This window comes from Xyrauchen texanus, chromosome 6 (genome assembly GCF_025860055.1).
Source record: "Xyrauchen texanus isolate HMW12.3.18 chromosome 6, RBS_HiC_50CHRs, whole genome shotgun sequence".
In the NCBI taxonomy this organism is placed as follows: domain Eukaryota; kingdom Metazoa; phylum Chordata; class Actinopteri; order Cypriniformes; family Catostomidae; genus Xyrauchen; species Xyrauchen texanus.
Genome location: NC_068281.1, coordinates 33,951,460 through 33,968,987, shown reverse-complemented (window position 1 = coordinate 33,968,987; position 17,528 = coordinate 33,951,460). Strand labels below are relative to the sequence as shown.

At 37.2% G+C, this 17,528-nt stretch overlaps 1 protein-coding gene and 1 pseudogene across 1 annotated transcript; both read right to left on the bottom strand.

Annotated features, from left to right (window-relative positions):
• On the bottom strand, positions 1-1,386 carry LOC127645110 (putative nuclease HARBI1; annotated as a pseudogene).
• A 459-nt stretch (positions 1,387-1,845) lies between these two features.
• Positions 1,846-16,854, bottom strand: LOC127644653 (transferrin receptor protein 1-like). Its single transcript, XM_052127952.1, has 18 exons — positions 16,712-16,854; positions 13,933-13,983; positions 12,930-13,164; positions 12,421-12,595; positions 12,108-12,330; positions 11,531-11,653; positions 11,343-11,438; positions 9,918-10,057; positions 9,170-9,339; positions 8,028-8,147; positions 7,794-7,879; positions 7,435-7,498; positions 7,276-7,343; positions 7,102-7,169; positions 6,925-7,009; positions 6,608-6,835; positions 6,212-6,364; positions 1,846-3,712 (listed from the first exon to the last, which is right to left on the bottom strand). The coding sequence occupies exons 2-18, from the start codon at positions 13,963-13,965 to the stop codon at positions 3,470-3,472; spliced, it is 2,310 nt and encodes a 769-aa protein (XP_051983912.1). The 5' UTR covers positions 13,966-13,983; positions 16,712-16,854; the 3' UTR covers positions 1,846-3,469.
• Positions 16,855-17,528: the final 674 nt, after the last annotated feature.

Sequence of the window (17,528 nt, the reverse complement as noted above, 5' to 3'; positions counted from 1 at the left end):
GTGCTTTTATTAAGTAAAATATTGTGTTGTGATTGCATCTCTGACAGCTGCACCAGCTGGGTGGTCAATTGTGATGGGGTCAATTTCATCAGGGAGAAGCTGGTTTTGTGGTGGTACTCTCTCCTTTCTGATAGTGGCTATATTGTGCAGAATGGCACATGCAGCCACTATCTGTGATGCCCGCTCTGGTGACACTCTTAAACGCCTAAGGCAGTTGAAACGTGCCTTTAGGATGCCAAAGGTCATCTCGATCTTGACCCTGGTTTTACTGAGGGCCGCATCGAAGTGGTTTTGTGGCCCTGTCTGAGGGTCAGGCTAGGGGGTTAGCAAAAACCTCTGGCATGCATAACCTCGATCTCCTACCAACAGGCCATCAAAAAGCCCTGTCATAGAACAGAAAAGGGGAAAAATTGTGTAAGCTTTTCAAATTAAAACATTAAAGTGTACTGTACCAATTTTAACTTGCCTTAAACGCTGACACAAAATAGACTCACGGAAAATTTGTGAGTCATGCACTGAGCCAGGCCATTTGGCATCCAAACTTGTGATCATGCATTCATGATCACAAGTCATCTGCAGATGAAATGTACAGTAAATAATTGTCCTATCTGTTAGTTACTTATTTAAAGATTGATCTCAATGCAAATAAAAATAACTTCACATTTTTCAAATACCTGAACATTAAGGCTGTGAAAGGACTTTCTGTTCACATAATCTGCCTCATGTTCTCCTAGAGTTGTGGAGATTGCAACATGTGTGCAGTCTATTGCTCCTATGACTCTAGGGAATCCTATCATAGGAATTAAAAATATATATTTAAAATCATTCTTAACAGCTACTGTAGACTATTGCATTATATATTTCTAAGTATGAAATGTGCTTTTTTTGCGGAAGAAAAAAAACGAACGTGAAAGGTTAAATTTGTTCATATGATGTCACCCAATCAAGATATCTTACCGGCAATTTTATAAAATCCCTCTTTTATGGACATGGTCGGTAAACGTCCAGGAAACACAATGAAGCTATTTATGTACCCCTGCAGAGCGAGGACCACCTTGCGAATGGTCCGACAGACCGTGTTTTTCCCTAGATTCTCTGCATCACTGACCGCATACAAGTATGTACCACTTGCCAAAAAACGCAACGCAATACATACCATTTGCAGTACAGTAAGGGCATGGCTTCGACGAGTCACATTTGTTATGTGCGGCTCAAGAAGTTCACAAAGATAAGACATTCCTTCCGCGGAAAATCTGTATCTTTCATACAAGTATCGGGAAAGTCAAATGGATTTTGTCAGTTCCTAAAAACTCTTTCTCTACGAAGTGCTCGTCTAACAATTTGCGCTGAGATGTCCACAGGATTTGGGAGAAAAGGTGAAGCCATTGCAGCAGAGAACAGACGCTGGGAATTAGTTGCGTCACCTATATGTTTCTTTGCTCACAGCTGACATAACCTGCCCCGGAGCAGGTTAGCCGTGCAGCGTAAGATACCATGGCAACGAACACCGATTAAAGCCGAGCTACTTTCATAGTATCTAAAACCCAGGGTTGGCGGAAGCTAAACTGGAACATAGCTGGCTAGCCACCTAAACCGGCTTCATGGTACAGGCCCCGGGTTTAACAATAGTTATTGTATTGTTTTGGTGTGCCAAGTTTGGTCCATGCAAATTAAAGCCATGATTACAAGTACATTTAGTATGAAATGGCCAATTGAATTCTGGACTGAAAGAAAAAAAACGTTTGTGTTGCAGTTTGGTCAGCAGTTATTCATGAGGATTACTGACATTCCACAGTTAGGACAACAACAAAAAAAACTTCAACAGATCAACAACAGACTTCACAGTTTTGTTCAAACTTTTTATTAATCACTTGTTGACTTAGCAGAAAACTGAGTGAATCAGTGCTTGAGTGATGTTGTAAACCAACTGATTTAACAACAACTCATACATTACATAGCATTGCAAGTACACTGAATATATAGTTAAAATTCTTTAAAAACATTTTTTAAAAGATATGGACTTGTATGATCCAATGTACATCATGAAACTGCAATTTTCTAACTAATTGGCCTTTTATTTTCTTAGAATAATCTTTAATCTCCATTTTCATCTCCTCCATAGTACACATACTTTAAAATCTTTTGTTCTTTTATCAGCATATAAACACTATTTTAATTTTATATTTCTTTTGACAGATATGATAGGATAGCACTGATGATAGCGCTGAACATTAACATATTTTTGAGTTGCTGGTTGTGGCAATTGCAAAAATGAGGGAGTGAAGAAAAGAAATTAAAAGACAAGAAAAAAGGAAAAAATAGAAATACTGTATTTAAAAGCTTAGTCATAATTTAAAAGGCACAAATATGTAAATAATATCCCAGAAACACAAGACACATGGAGACCGAAGGAAAGACAAGAGCAGAATCTGTTAAAGAAGCCCATCACAGACTTAAAGAGAAATAGTTTCTAGTCTGCAATCCTCACCTGCTCCTCATTAATCAAAGGCAAAAGAAGGTAACAGCACTTGATTGTTCATGACAAGCTTACAATAAGAGTTCATGACTCACAAAAGATCTCTAGCAAGGTAAGAGATTGTGAATGCAGATGATTTGTACATCATCATGGGAAACACTGTTCCCGATAATTACATCCACACCACAGTGAAATATGAGGGGCACTGCCCTCGATATCAACACATCGGTAGGCAAAAACTACCATCATCTTCTTCGCATTATGGAAGACACTGCTCCCGATAATGATTCTGGATCAGGTATAACGTTATTTCAAAAGGAGGATGCCAGACACTAGAATGTAATCTGACGGATATAGCATGTACGTGTTTTAAACAATACACTGCCAGTCTCTGGTCACAGCTTTTGAAAACAAAGTTATCTCCATAGCAGATGCTGCTTTCACGTTTCGACAGTATAACTGTCATAATTATGGAAGTCACTGCTTCCGATAATTATACATTTGTTAAAAAAGGCGTTACAAAATACCATTTATAGTGATCTCTGTCACTGATAAATAAAAAACAAACTAATAAATAGATATTTCAGAGCCACATAGGAAAGCATCTTTTTTACTCAGATCTTGGATTATTTGTCAGAATTGATTCCCCAAAATAAAGGGCATCCAACCGAAATACTCATAGACATATTGTACTTTTTAAAAGTGTTTGACGAGCACTGAACTCCATAGGCAACTTAGGTTAAAGACATTAAAATGACAATGGCTGGATGAGTATCATCTAAACTTGATCTTACTTTAAAAAAGATGATCCCACATACTAAAACTTTAATATAATTTTGGCTGCTGTCTCACTCAAAAACACTGAGGTAAACCTGTAATCATAGATTTGTGTTAATGGAGCACCAATAGAATTCTCTACATTCATTTTTCTTTTGTACTGAGTGATGGTTCAAATTCAGCTCATAATTAAAGAGGTGAGCTGGATCGGTTTGCCTAAATTTCATTATCCATATCCCATACTTCCCCTGCAAGTGCGTTGGCACAGCCTTGGATGGTCCAGGTGGCCAAAGCAAACTGGTTCTTGAATTGGTCAATGTCAGCAGATTCGAGGCCTTGGATAATAGCATCGAGGTGATTCACTAGAGCTGCCAGTGTGTGCGAGCCAGACCCCAGAAGAATGTGCCGGAACAGATTCTCCCGCGGAGATACGAATTGAGAGAGTAGATTCCCTTCCACCTTCAGACAGAGACATCATATGAAATTTTATAATAACAGTTATACAATTTTTTACTATACTAATTATATATTTTAAAGATAAATAGATAGATTATTATCTACATCCCTAATGTTTAGGCTCATTGTCATGGTAAAAAAAAAGTGCCAGACTGCCCAGGGTGGGGAGAGAGGGTGGCATCTTCTCATTTAAGATTGTCCAGAATATCTGTGAATTCATGATGCCATTGATGAAGTACATATATATATACATATATATATATGCTTTTTTGTGTTTGGCTTCAGCAGTGCCTTCCTGCATGGATGACAACCATGCATTCCACTTCTGTACCCTTGTCCCCTTTTGTGCAACTAAATCATTTTATATCTTCATTTACTTGAATATTCTCTCCCATGTGGTGCCATTGTTGTCAGCATTGAGTCTGAGAGTGATTCAATGGGATATGTCACACTTTTAAATTTTAACCAACTGTCTATTTGAGTGTGATGGTTCAAAAGAATAATCTACTGATCAATGTTCCTCAACTAGCACCAGAAAACATCTTATTAAGTTTTATATGATAACTTTCAGGATGGTGTACTCATTTTTGTAGCATGGCCTTTTATTATATTGATAAGAAAGTAATTTTTTCTTGTTTAGTATTGACATGTCTGTATCTGATAAACCGGAGTTGTTTGAACACTGCATCATACATGAACACCTAATATGTCTTATTTGTAAAGAGAAAGAGCTGACTTTGTTAGGTTTTAGAGGGTATGTAATCATTTATGCGGTGTACTGTATACATATATATATATATATATATATATATATATATATATATATACACACACACACACACACACACACACACACACACACACACACACACACACACACACCGATCAGCTACAACATTACATTAAAACCAACTGCCTAATATTGTGTAGGTCCCCCTTGTGCCACCAAAACTGCACCAACCCGCATCTCAGAATAACATTCTCACCACAATTGTACAGAGCGGTTATCTGAGTTACCGTAGACTATTCTCTGTTGACCTCTCTCATCAACCAGGCGTATCCGTCCACAGAACTGCTGCTCACTGGATGTTTTTAGTTTTTGGCACCATTCTGAATAAATTCTAGATACTGTTGCGTGTGAAAATCTCAGGAGATCAGCAGTTAAAGAAATAATCAAACCAGCCCGTCTGTCACCAACAATCATCCATGTGATTATCTAATCAGCCAATCCTGTGGCAGCAGTGCAGTGCATAAAATCATACAAATACGGGTCAGGAGCTTCAGTTAATATTCACATCAACCATCAGAATGGGGAAAAATATGATCTCAGTGATTTGGACCGTGGCATGATTGTTGGTGCCAGACAGACTGGTTCGAGTATTTCTGTAACTGCTGATCACCTACGGTGACAAAAACTAAAAACAAAAAGTGAGCAGCAGTTCTGCAGACAGAAATATCATCTCAGCATGCTATTCAGAGATGCGGGTTGGCACTATTTTGGCAGCACGAGGGGGACCTACACAATATTAAGCAGGTGGGTTTAATGATGTGGCTGATCAGTGTACACAGGGCACTTGATTTAACGGTTTAATTTATTTTGATTAATCATGTAAAAAATAACTGTAATACAATTGTATTAACTAAGTAAAAAGAAAAATAATGAATCATGTCCACAGGCCATAATAAGAAAAACTCCTTTCATCTAAACAATTCAAGTTTGACATACTGTTTCAGCAGGGGGCAGTAAGTCAAACTCCGGGCAATGCTGTGCAAACAACAAACCACACTCAGGCTTGTCAGCACAAGATGGGGAAGTGTTCAAGAACAGCTGGACAGAGCAGAATTTCGAATGCAGGGATCTCAAGACATGTTTTGCTTACTTTCAAACTATGTTTAACTTGACACAGCAACCTAAAAATGCAGTATTTATGACACAACATAACCAAAGTGAGATGCTTCAAAAGCATCCATCTGAGGCTTGTGTACATTCATGCCTCCTTAGAAAAGCCTCATCTCAGACAGATTGAGCTAAATGGATTGGTGTGTACTGTAGGCCAATGATAGTCACATGTTTAATATTATGGAAATAACCAATATATTGACTTACTAAAGCCACTTTTTGTATTGTCTTAACTCACCTGCCACAGAAATGAAATACGTTTTAATTATCTAAATTATTTTACAATATATATATATATACACACACACAAACACACACATAACAAAAGGAACCAAAAGGGAAACTCTGTCGTCATTTGCTTATCCTCATGTTCCTCAAAATGAGATGTTAGACAGAACGTTAATATCAGTCACAATTTACTATCATGGCATATTTTTTCCATTGAGTGAAAATTAATGGTGACTGAGAATAACATTCTGCCTAACAACTTCCTTTGTGTTCCACAAATCATTCAAGTTTGGAACAACATGAGGGTGAGCAAATTATGATATGTTTGGGTGAACTATCCCTTTAAATGTTGCACAAGATTTGATATTGTTTACCCTCATAATGCGGTTGTTGATTATGCGACACTGCTCCATGTCTTCACGATCGCTGTTCCGGATGGTGGAAGCAAGGGCACTGGCAGCACGGTCGTACGAGCCCAGAGCTGATGAAAGCCACTGTATCGTAAGTGTTTTTGAAAGGCGTCCAGACTTTAAAAACAATATAAAAACAAAAGTGAAACAAAATAGTTTTTCTGTGCTTTGTAAAATTCTACAAACACTAAACCTAACTTCTTTGTTAGGTTACACAACCTAAAAGCTATTTGGAAAAATGGTGATCAACATTTCACTATATGACCACTTGGGTGCAAATTTCTATAATTACATACATTATTAGTTCATCATGGGGTTTTACCATGCTTCTCTCACAAAGAACGGGTCAAGAAGACTCACGCTGTGGACTTTTTGAAGTTTAGAGCTGATCTGGGACACATAGTCACGGATGACACTGGTATATTTCACAGGACTCAGCTTTAGTAAGTGATCATGGACCAGCCGAAGAGTGACCAGCCCGGCCACCTCACCTGCTGCCTTGGCCAGATTGGGAGTATTGTAAGAAGTGTACCGCTGCAGATTTTCATAAGTATCCTCAATAGTGCCAAATGGGTACAACTTTGAACTCTGAAACAGGCCAGGCAATAGTTCAACTACTCCATTTTAACTTCAAACTGTGATATTGAATTAACTGAACTAAAAGTCACGCTGCTTACCACAGTAAATCTAAATGAGAATGACGGGATGCCAGAGAAGGTCTGAAAAGGATAGGCAGGGTCAGACAAATCCATGGGCTCCATTCTGTGCAAGACAATATCACCATTATAACTTCTGAAAAAGAAACTGCTCTGTGAAATTTCTCTGTGAGTGTATGTAATTAAGGCCACACATACACAGACTTCTCCCAACTGGATCCAGCAAACTGTTCATACAAGTTTTTGGTTGCACTTGGAAAGGAGACCTGTTTGTGAAATATAGTAAGCATATTTCTGTTTATAGTTTGCTTTTGCAGATTATAAGAAGTACAAATCCTAGAATGGTGAATGTTTTGCATTTTAAAAAATCACCTGTTTCATAGTACTCTCAATTAACTCGTACAGGAGTGGACTGGCAGACGCTTTGAAAATTTCAGAGCCTAAAGAGAATATGAGATATTTAGCATCAGGTCAGAACTGAAGTCATTCCTAAATGTTGTTCTTCACAAACTTAACTGACTCCTTACAAACCTGAAACAATTCCATCAAGGCTGACATAAGAAAACACTTTCATATTCAAGGAGGCCAGGTAGCCCTGTGGGTACAAAAACAATAAATATATTCAGCTTAATGTTCATGGTTAACTGCTGGAAGCACAGGCTGCTCAGAATACCATACTAACATTCTACTCTATATATTTCTGCAGGATATACGGTAGTGTGTGACAAAAATGTTGCATACTATTGTTTGAAAGGTTTATGCCTACTGCTTCACTTACTATTTTTTACAAAATAGTAGGTACTATACAGTTTATACTGAGCAGTATTTTGTAAATAGTAAGTTACATACCCATACTGTTTAGCATAGAGCAAAAATATATTTTTTCATACCTCTAACCACTCGGTAGCACCAACGCTCCCAAATTCACCAGCACTCCAGCTAGCAAACACTATGCTCCTCTTTGGCCTAAATCCATCTTTCAAGAAAACAAAAGTTCCATTGAAAATTAGCTTATATTACATTAAAATGCATGAATCTGTAATCATGTGATTTTTTGTTGTTGTTGTGATGTACAGTTAATTCAAGCCATGAAAATGACATATCACTTCTTGCACAAAACATACCAGTCTTGATCATGTCGGAGATAGTGCTGGCCAACTCCACCAACAAACTAGTGCCGACAGTGCTTTTAGCAAATCCAGGGCCCCAGGCATCTCTCTGGGCTCCAATCACAATATAACGATCTAAACCAATATGATAAAGAGCAAAACAAGATGATCAGGGACCAAGACAATTGCTTGATTCATGCACACAGCTTTTAAAGGGATAGTTCACCCACAAATGAAAATTCTCTCATATTTCACTCACCCTCATGCCATCCAATGTGTGTATGACTGTCGTTCTTCAGCAGAACACAAATGAAGATTGTGAAGAAGTGTGTGTAAGAAATAGAACAATATTTAAAACTTTTTATTACTAAAAATGTTTGCTTCCGGCCAGCTTGAGGTTTGTACGTTAACGAGGGTGAATTTCAAACTGCATCTTGCGTGGCGTAAGCCTCTTCTGCATAGATTTTCATACATAGATCCCTTATTAGCAGCTGTTTCTATGGACTGCGGTACTTTTTCAAGACAAAAGGAGTTTATACAGCGGTCTGAGCAAGGAGCTCACTCTGAGGCATCTCCTTCACTCACTCACTTACATTCAAACCAATTCAAACAGCTCTCCTTGTTTACCGTTCCAAGTTGGTGCAGCAGTTGACACATTCAAACCAGCCGAATGAGGCATCTATGTATGATTGTCTATGCTCCTCTGTTGTACACAACACAGTGCTTCAATTTTGTTGGGGTTTTGTTGTATTTCACATGTCAGTTTTTACGTAAACTTACCAATGCACTTGACCTCGACCCTCGTGAATTTTTGGTAAAAAAAATGTTGTAAATATTGATCCATTTCATACACATCTAGCGTTTCGCTTCAGAAGACATTAATGTATACAGTGTAGTATGATTATTTTTATGATTGCTATATGTACTTTTTGGAGCTTCCAATTTGGCATCCAATCATTTGCACTTTATGGACCAACAGAGCTGAAATATTCTTGTAACAATATTCATTTGGGTTCAGAATAAGAAAGAAAGTCATTCACATCTGGGATGGCATGAGGGTGAGTAAATGATGATAGAATTTTAAATTTTGCAAGAAGTAATCCTTTAAGTCATATAAGTATATGTAGCTTGATTGTGTGTGCAGTGCAACAGAATACCTGCATCTATATATCCTTTAAGCACTCCAAACACATTGTGGATTTTCTTCTCGGTGAGAACATTGTTAACTTCCACTGTGATGATGTCCTTATCATCACCAAGCTGGTAAAGGACCTCCCGAAGCATTCCATCACTCCAGCCACGAGGAGGATTCTGACCACCTAACTGTCTGTTTGAGAACAGGAGCGAACAAATGTGACAAGTATGTAAATATATGGGGGGAAAAATTGACAAATAAAATTTTAATATTTAGATTTTTATATTTTCTGAAGAAAATGTGAGTGCTGCTTGTCCATGTCAAACTCGCAGACACAATTTCTGTGTCCCAAATTGGATACTAATGTACTATTCTACAACATTTTGTAGTTCAAATAGTATGAGTAGTGTGTTGACACAGAAACATGCAACAAGAAGAAGAGTAGTGAAAGGGGCGGAGTTACCTGGTCGCAATGCTGTCCGGACAAAATAATGGACACTTTTTACAGACTGACTGATCACGCATACCTGCCTTATTTAAAAGTGTACATCTAGCATACATAGGAAGTGACAGTGACCGTTGGAGCAAATGGGAATACAAAAATAATATCTGCTGCTTTTGAAGCTTATCCCACAGTAGTTTGCATTCTAAACCCGTAAATGTGAAATGAGTCCATAGTATACCAGGGGTTTGTTCAACTCCATAACTCTAAGTATTAGCAATGACTAATAGTGACCATTAATTAATGTTATTAATTACTACAACTGTACCTCATAATCTCATTAGCCTGCTTTGTAGTGATAGTCTGGGCCAGAATTCTGGGAAGGCCAGAAGACTGAGCTGGGGGAAACTGGGTGTGATTGAAGGAAGGGAATCCAGGAGTGTAGGGATCACCAGTGCCGAGATGAACCTACGTGAAGTGTGACATCAAGACAGTAGATCAATTTCTCATTAGCTTCTAAATGCACAATTAATACAATAACAGGAAGGTTCCACAGCAAAATATAAATACTGTAGACTTACAGTACTGAAGTCTTAACCATCTAAAGATGTTTTTGTGAAACATCTAATGTGTCTATTTTATATCTTATGCTTTTTAGATTTCCACACATTCCTTTTGCAAATAAAATAGAGGTAGCACAAGGAGTGCTACAACAGATGGAATGGCAAGGGCAACATCACTGAGTCAGTCTGGGATTACATGAAGAGACAGAAGCAACTGAGACCTAAATACCAAGAAATGTGGCAAGATTCCAAGATGCTTGGAATGACCAATCTGCCAACTACCTTGAGAAAGTGTACGAAAGTGTATCTAGGAGAACTGTTGCTGTTTTATATGGATAATTCAACCAAAAACGAAAATTTCACATAATTTACTCACCCTCATGCCATACCAGATATATAAGACTTTCTTTATTCTGCAGAACACAAGTGTAGATTTTTAGAAGAATATTTCAGCTATGTTGGTCCTCACAATGCAAGTGAATGGTGGCCAGAATTTTGAAGGTCCAAATATCCCATAAAGGAATCATTAATGTAATCTATATGACTCCAGTGGTTTAATAAATGTCTTCTGAAGTGATTAAATCAGTTTTGGGTGAGAACTCACCAAAATATAATTCCTTTTTCACTATACATCTTGCCATTGCAGTCTCTAGGCACGATCATGATTTCAAGCTCCATTACACTTCCTAGTGCTTGATGCATGCACAGAGCACTAGCTGGCACCATAGGAAGTGTAATCGAGCTTGAATAATCACCAAGAAGACTGCTGCCAAGATGTGCAGGGAAAAATTATCTTTTGGTCTGTTCTCACCCAAAACAAACTGGATCACTTCAGACGGCATTGATTAAACCACTGGAGTCTGATGGATTATGTTTATGCTGACTTCATCTACATGGGGCTTCAAAGGTCTGATCACCATCCACTTGCATTGTATGGACCTGCAGAGCTGACATATTCTTATAAAAATCTTAATTTGTGTTCTGCAGAAGAAAGAAAGTCATACACATCTGGGATGGCATGAGGGTGAGTAAAAGATGAGAGAATTTTCATTTTTGGGTGAACTATTCCTTCAAAGGCATAGGATGGTCACACTAAACATTGATTCAGTGACAAATAAAAATTAATAATAGCATCATTTTTGAAAACATCCTTACTATACAACATTTTAACTGGCAATATGCTCACTTACATGGCCAAAAAGAGCAGAGTTTTCATTTATTTTGTAGTTAAGAGGATCTGGATAGATTAGCACAGCACTGGCATTCAAGTTAGCAGCATTAGCAACCTGTAATAAGCAAGTAAAAACAGGATAGATAAGTAAACATTAAAATGAACGCTCTTTAAAGATTCTTTAGTGAAACGAGAGAGAGCACAGACCTTTTCAGCAAAACTCAGTAGTCCAGCTCTGACCAAGACGACCTTTCCATTCAAATCAATGCTCTTGTCTTGCAGATGCCTGAAGTCCTCAGCTCGCCCATAATGTGCATACAGAGCTGGACCCTATACAACAATATCAGTATAACTTTAAGGAAAAGTTTATACAGAAATCATGGCTCTCAAATCGTATTTGTGTTCAAGTATAAATAAATAAATATGGCACATTAAGTTTTGCTATCAATATTGCCATTTACTGTCATGTGTCTCATAACAGATTACAACGTGCCATGCAGAAATGTGAGATTTAAGATCCTGTCATTTTTCAGTAAATAATGATTTTAATGTTATTCTGTTCCTAACACAATGCTATTATATGGCTTCGGAACAGTAAGAGTAAATCACATGATTCATATGGACTAGTATTGGAGCTTGATGGCATCCATCACCATTTACTTTCACTGAATGGAAAAGAGCAGTATTATCATTTTGCCTAATGTTTGTGACTTTGTGTTGACATGTGAGTCTACAAATTCTTAACCTTAAATATAAATGTTTGTGATAGTGTTTAATTACTAACCTGCACACTACCATTTGCACTGTATGCCAAATAGCCCTCGGTTTCTCCCACAACGTTATCACGGAACAGCACTCTGTTTTGTGAGAGACCAGGATCTTGGATTGTAACATAGTGCTCATCAGTCCAGGGGCTCATTCCTAATGCTTTGAATTTTCCCATGACTTTATTAGCGAGTGCCTCATCTCCAGCCGTTCCCGCCTGGTGACTGGAACTTGAGAATTCCCTGGAGGAGCAAACGAAAATGGTAGAGATTTAGAAACATGGTTAGCTTGCATCTCACCTTTCAGTATGGAAAAATCAACAGTGCGGTTACTTGAGGTTTCTCTCAATGTTGGAGGTTGTCAGTTTTTTCTTCAGCAAAGCTCTAAGATCACTCCAGTCCAAAGAATAAACCGGCTCTGGAATAATTTCCTCTGCAACCGGACAGTTTGCATGGTTTATTATTGGTTTGTCTGTGCTTCTATTAGACAGATAACCAATGAGGTACCCTGAGAGACAAAAATATGACAGTTACTTTGGTTAAGCCATGGCTTCTCAGAGATGGTTTCTTAGAAATAGAAATATCAGAACATTGGGACAATGAAGGGTAGTTTAACAGGAATTTGTAAGGAGGTGTATGAGAGAAGTATAAAAATAAACAAATAAATGGACAAGAAATACTGATATGAGTTGAAATTATTTTAATATATATTAGGAAAATTGGTTACATGCAACAGCCAACTATACTTGATCGCACTCAATGCAAAATGCTGAAATTGACTAATCAATGAAGTGTTCCAAAAGCTATGTTATAAACTTGAAAATACTGCCACTGTTGCTTACCAATAATGAAGAGGACCAGAATGGCAATGACAGAGATGCAAATGTTTTTGGGAGAGCGCTGGCTTAGCTTGCTGGGGTAATATGGACCATTATGTTGGCTCGTGTTTCTCCCAACTCCATTGGCCTCCATTTCTTCATCCATATCAGAGGAGAGCTTCATCTCCACTTGGCTGTTGTCGCCCTCCATGTTCTGGGTCAGGTTAAAGCGTGTGTACGATCGAGGCTCCCCATTGAACTGAAATGTACAGTTACAAGTCTCTAATGTGAATAACTGTCCTTATGGGTTTGGAACTATACTGTCCTTGGCTCTCTTCACTATAAGAACACTCAAAAGCTGGTCAAGTTTTAAGTCATGATGGTGTTGCAATTGCATCGCATTATAGGGCAATGATACTCACCCACTCAAGCTAACAAACAAGTAAACAATATATGTCTTCAACTCTAAAGCTAACAACCCAAGGTAGGATTTGATATAATGTTTGAGGCTATTTGGTACTTATAGATCAGTGGTCAGCTCAGAAAAGAGAAGTTCGCATTTTATGCCTTACTGAAATAAAATGTAATTTTTAATATTTTTTAAAGTAATTCAAACTCTCATATTACGGCAACAAAATAAACTGTACAGTCATCTTCCTGAGTATGAGAGCTTTCATTTGATATACCACTTGTCTATTTAAGTGCTATGTGAAAGAATTACGTTTCTACAACGTAACCTCTAGGTGGGATCAATTTGTGACACAAAAGTTTTCAGGCCTTATTTTGTTATTTTATGTAAGTGAAAGGGTTGCTGAAAAGTTCAGATTCTAAACTTTCATATGATACCACATATGCCTAATTTATGCATCCAGGGACTTCAGGGTTTTAAGTGATAAAATGGCTTGCCATATAGTGCCCTTCCCATGCAGTGGAAGAGGTTCATTTTCTCTTAAATTACAATTTAATTGTTCAGATCGCTCAGATGTAATACAATAGATACAATTATTTAATGAAAATCATGTCTTACAATTTTTGATATTGTTGTTCTGGCTTGATCCATCGTGACCTCAAAGAGTTACTGCAAGAGATAAGAGATGTTAGGATGAACACAGAAAACATATTTCTAAGATTACCTTTAAGTATAGATAATAAAATATTTTGATGTATCTTCAAGCAACATGATCACATTGGAAATCGGTGTGTTAGTTCTGAATGTTTTCCACCTGAATCCATTTAGACGAATCTGAACAAGTGGCATCATGTGCCAAACCTTCATGCTTAAAATCATTTAAAAATACATACTAAACTATGTTTTTTCAAACATGTAAAAATGCAGAAATACATTTTTTGGGGGTAGGTTTAGGGGATAGAATCTATAGTTCATACAGTATAAAAATAATTATGCCTATGGTGAGTCCTCATAAGCATAGCCACACCAACGTGTGTGTGTGTGTGTGTGTGTGTGTGTGTGTGTGTGTATGTGTGAGCGTGTATTTATCACTTTGTGGGGACCAAATGTCCCCATAAGGATAGTAAAACCCGAAATTTTTGACCTTGTGGGGACATTTTGTCGGTCCCCATGAGGAAAACAGCTTATAAATCATACTAAATTATGTTTTTTGAAAATGTAAAAATGCAGAAAGTTTTCTGTGAGGGTTAGGTTTAGGGGTAGGGTTAGGTTTAGGGGATAGAATATAAAGTTTGTACAGTATAAAAACCATTATGTCTATGGAAAGTCCCCATAAAACATGGAAACACAACATGTGTGTGTGTGTGTGTGTGTGTGTGTGTGTGTGTGTGTGTGTGTGTGTGTGTGTGTGTGTGTGTGTGTGTGTGTGATTGCGTGTGTGTGTTGAATATTATACAATTTAACAAGCAGGAACAGGACTTTAACACCTTGGGCCGAAAGGATTTTTATTTTTTTTGAAGATTGAAGGGTGCACAGACACTGCAGTCTAGATAAACATGGATCCTTGAGTCTCAGTCAGTAAATGGATAAAAGGATTATAAATAAACAACAAAAAGGTTTTAGGATGTTCAGGAATAACAAAATACAAGGAAGTAAACTTCGAATAGGTGAGCCAAATGGTTTATTCCTCTGTGACCGGTTCTGGAGTGCATTCAAATTCTGCAGTAGCTGTCTTTGAAACATGCATGCACGAGATTAGGAACATTTGGGCTGCTACACCCTACCAGGAAAGGGCTTGAACACAATCAGATCAAACCAATGCTCACGTCCGTTGTGTCAGACACTTAACCTCCTGTCTTCAGAAACTTTGCAGGATTCTTTTAGTATGGCCCATTAATCCACATACTTTGTCTGAGCAAGTTTATGGGTAAGTAAGCCATGGTACTTAAGATGTGCTCTCACTGTGAGAACAATGATAGCTAAATGAACCACTAGACAGAGAAAAATAACTAACATTTATCACTCAAGGCTTAAAAAAATGGAAACACAAATAAATAGCACACTGAAGCAGTATTTCAACTGAAGTTAAGGCTCAAGGACGAGCATGAAGGCTGTGACATTTAGTGTAAGGAACACTTCTAAATTATCTAAAACTCTCCACAAGCTGGTCAAAATCCTGAATGATTTTGTAATGGGTGCTGTTGGTTTAATCCATTCACACAAAAGACCCAGACTTTACCACAAGTGAGCATGTGACTGTGCCACATAAATCATTCTTTCTGAGAAGTAAATAAGTGAACTCATCTAAATGTTGCCATTTACTCACAGTGTAAAACAACTGCTCACGATGGATGGGCTATAAATAAGCAGGTTTTTTTTTTTTTTTTTGTCTCTACAGGTTAATGTCAAACAATCTTGGGACATGATCTAGAAGTTTCCAAGAATGTGCAAACTTATGTTGAATAATCTTTACAGAAATGGCAGAGGGGATTAAACTCCTTCACTGTACTGTAGCGGATCATGTGATGGTCACACAGTGTAAAAAAAACACTGCACAAATATTTTGTTAGGTAACCTAAAAAATGTACTTATTTAGCAAATATCTAATATTAATTAATTAATTTAGAAATCATTATAATTATTAAAAATATAGCTAAATTAACCATAAAAGTGGTGACCTGCAATTGTTACCTTTGGGGCCATTTCTACTTGATCTAACCTTTAAAATGAGTTTTGTTGGTGTAGACTAAGTTCATGTTAAATTATATCTTTGACTTAAATAAAACCAGTTAATTTAGATGTTACCACATGAGGCACATTTAACTTTTTTTTTGTTTCAGTGTACATTGAGTTTTACACAAAAAAAGTAAGTTTAAGGGTCAGATTAGGTAAGGTAAAAACTGCACTTTTTAACATTTAAACATGCACCTACATTCAGTTACAAGCTAAATAAATGCAATTTAATTAAAAAAAAATGCTCATGTTAAAATCTCCAGCTCAAAAATGCACCTTTCAAACCAGAACGACTAACTCGTTTAGACACATGAAGTCTGTAACACTTTTGAGGTCAACAAACACAACTGAAGGAACTCGAGTTCACTGTAAAGGACACTGGGTCAATAATGACCACAGAAAATGTCAAATCCATCTGGCAGGATTAAGTCTGTACAAACGTTAACCTAACGTTTGACAATCAATTTGAATGACATTATATATTTGCATTTCCACATTTTCAAGTAGGCCTATATCTCGATGCTGTGAGAGATAATACTAAAAGCGTCTGCAACTTCAGAGGTTCAAACCTCTACAACACCGTTATTACAGTGTAAATACCCGGAAGTTAACATACTGCAGACCAGAAAATGTTCTTAAAAGACAAGAAGGTCTGTAGTCTTACCAGTGCTTTAATGCGCCTGTCCTGTTCAAGGCGAATGTGACGACTGCTGCACAGACACCAAAACCGCCCCGTGTAGAGCTGAAAGTCTCACTGTAACCTTGCAGCACATGTATTCACGGTCACGTTTGAATGACAGAGGGGGCAGTCAAAGCAGCGTCACTTCCCTTCTCTATATTAACACACTTATTAAATATCTCTCACTTCATGCGCTCAAGTTTTAATATGCATGAAAATTATTATTAGCATTTTTTTTTTTTTTTTTTTTTTTTTTTAAATTACGACGTTTCGAGTTTTCGTTGCAATTCTCACAGTATTTATAAGTTTGCCACATGCTTTATGTATTTAGGCTTTATGTATATAGACTTGATGTATATAGACTTGATGTATATAGGCTATACAATAAAGCATTTCAATAATAAACTATGAATATTCAGAACAAAAATACAAATCATTAGACTACATGCTTAAAACTACGATAATCTAAAAACGGTGTAAAAAAAAACACAAGAACAATTGTAATATTTATTATGTGAGAATTATTTATATTCATAATTTTTTTTTTAAAAGACACAGTTGTGGCATTATTTCCTCTACTCTACCAAACAATTTTGGCCGTAAAAAAGTTTAGAGTTAGTGCACTTTCAACCAAGTCAATAAAAGCGAAGAGCATGCTTGAGATTGAAAATGAGACACATTTTGAATGGGGGGAAAATATAGAGAAAAATAAAGGTAAACACCTGTGAGTTTTGATTTATTATATTTATTAATGGGGGGGAGGGGCATAAATTCCAATCAAGATAAATTGTGCCACATATAT

Excerpts from the sequence above, each read along its gene's own strand:
- LOC127644653 (XM_052127952.1), bottom strand. The coding sequence starts at position 13,965 with ATGGATCAAGCCAGAACAACAATATCAAAAATT. Across the intron at positions 10,058-11,342 it reads ACTCTGCTCTTTTTGGCCAT|GTTCATCTCGGCACTGGTGA; the intron begins GTAAGTGAGCAT and ends CACTTCACGTAG. Across the intron at positions 8,148-9,169 it reads TAAAGGATATATAGATGCAG|ATCGTTATATTGTGATTGGA; the intron begins GTATTCTGTTGC and ends ATATTGGTTTAG.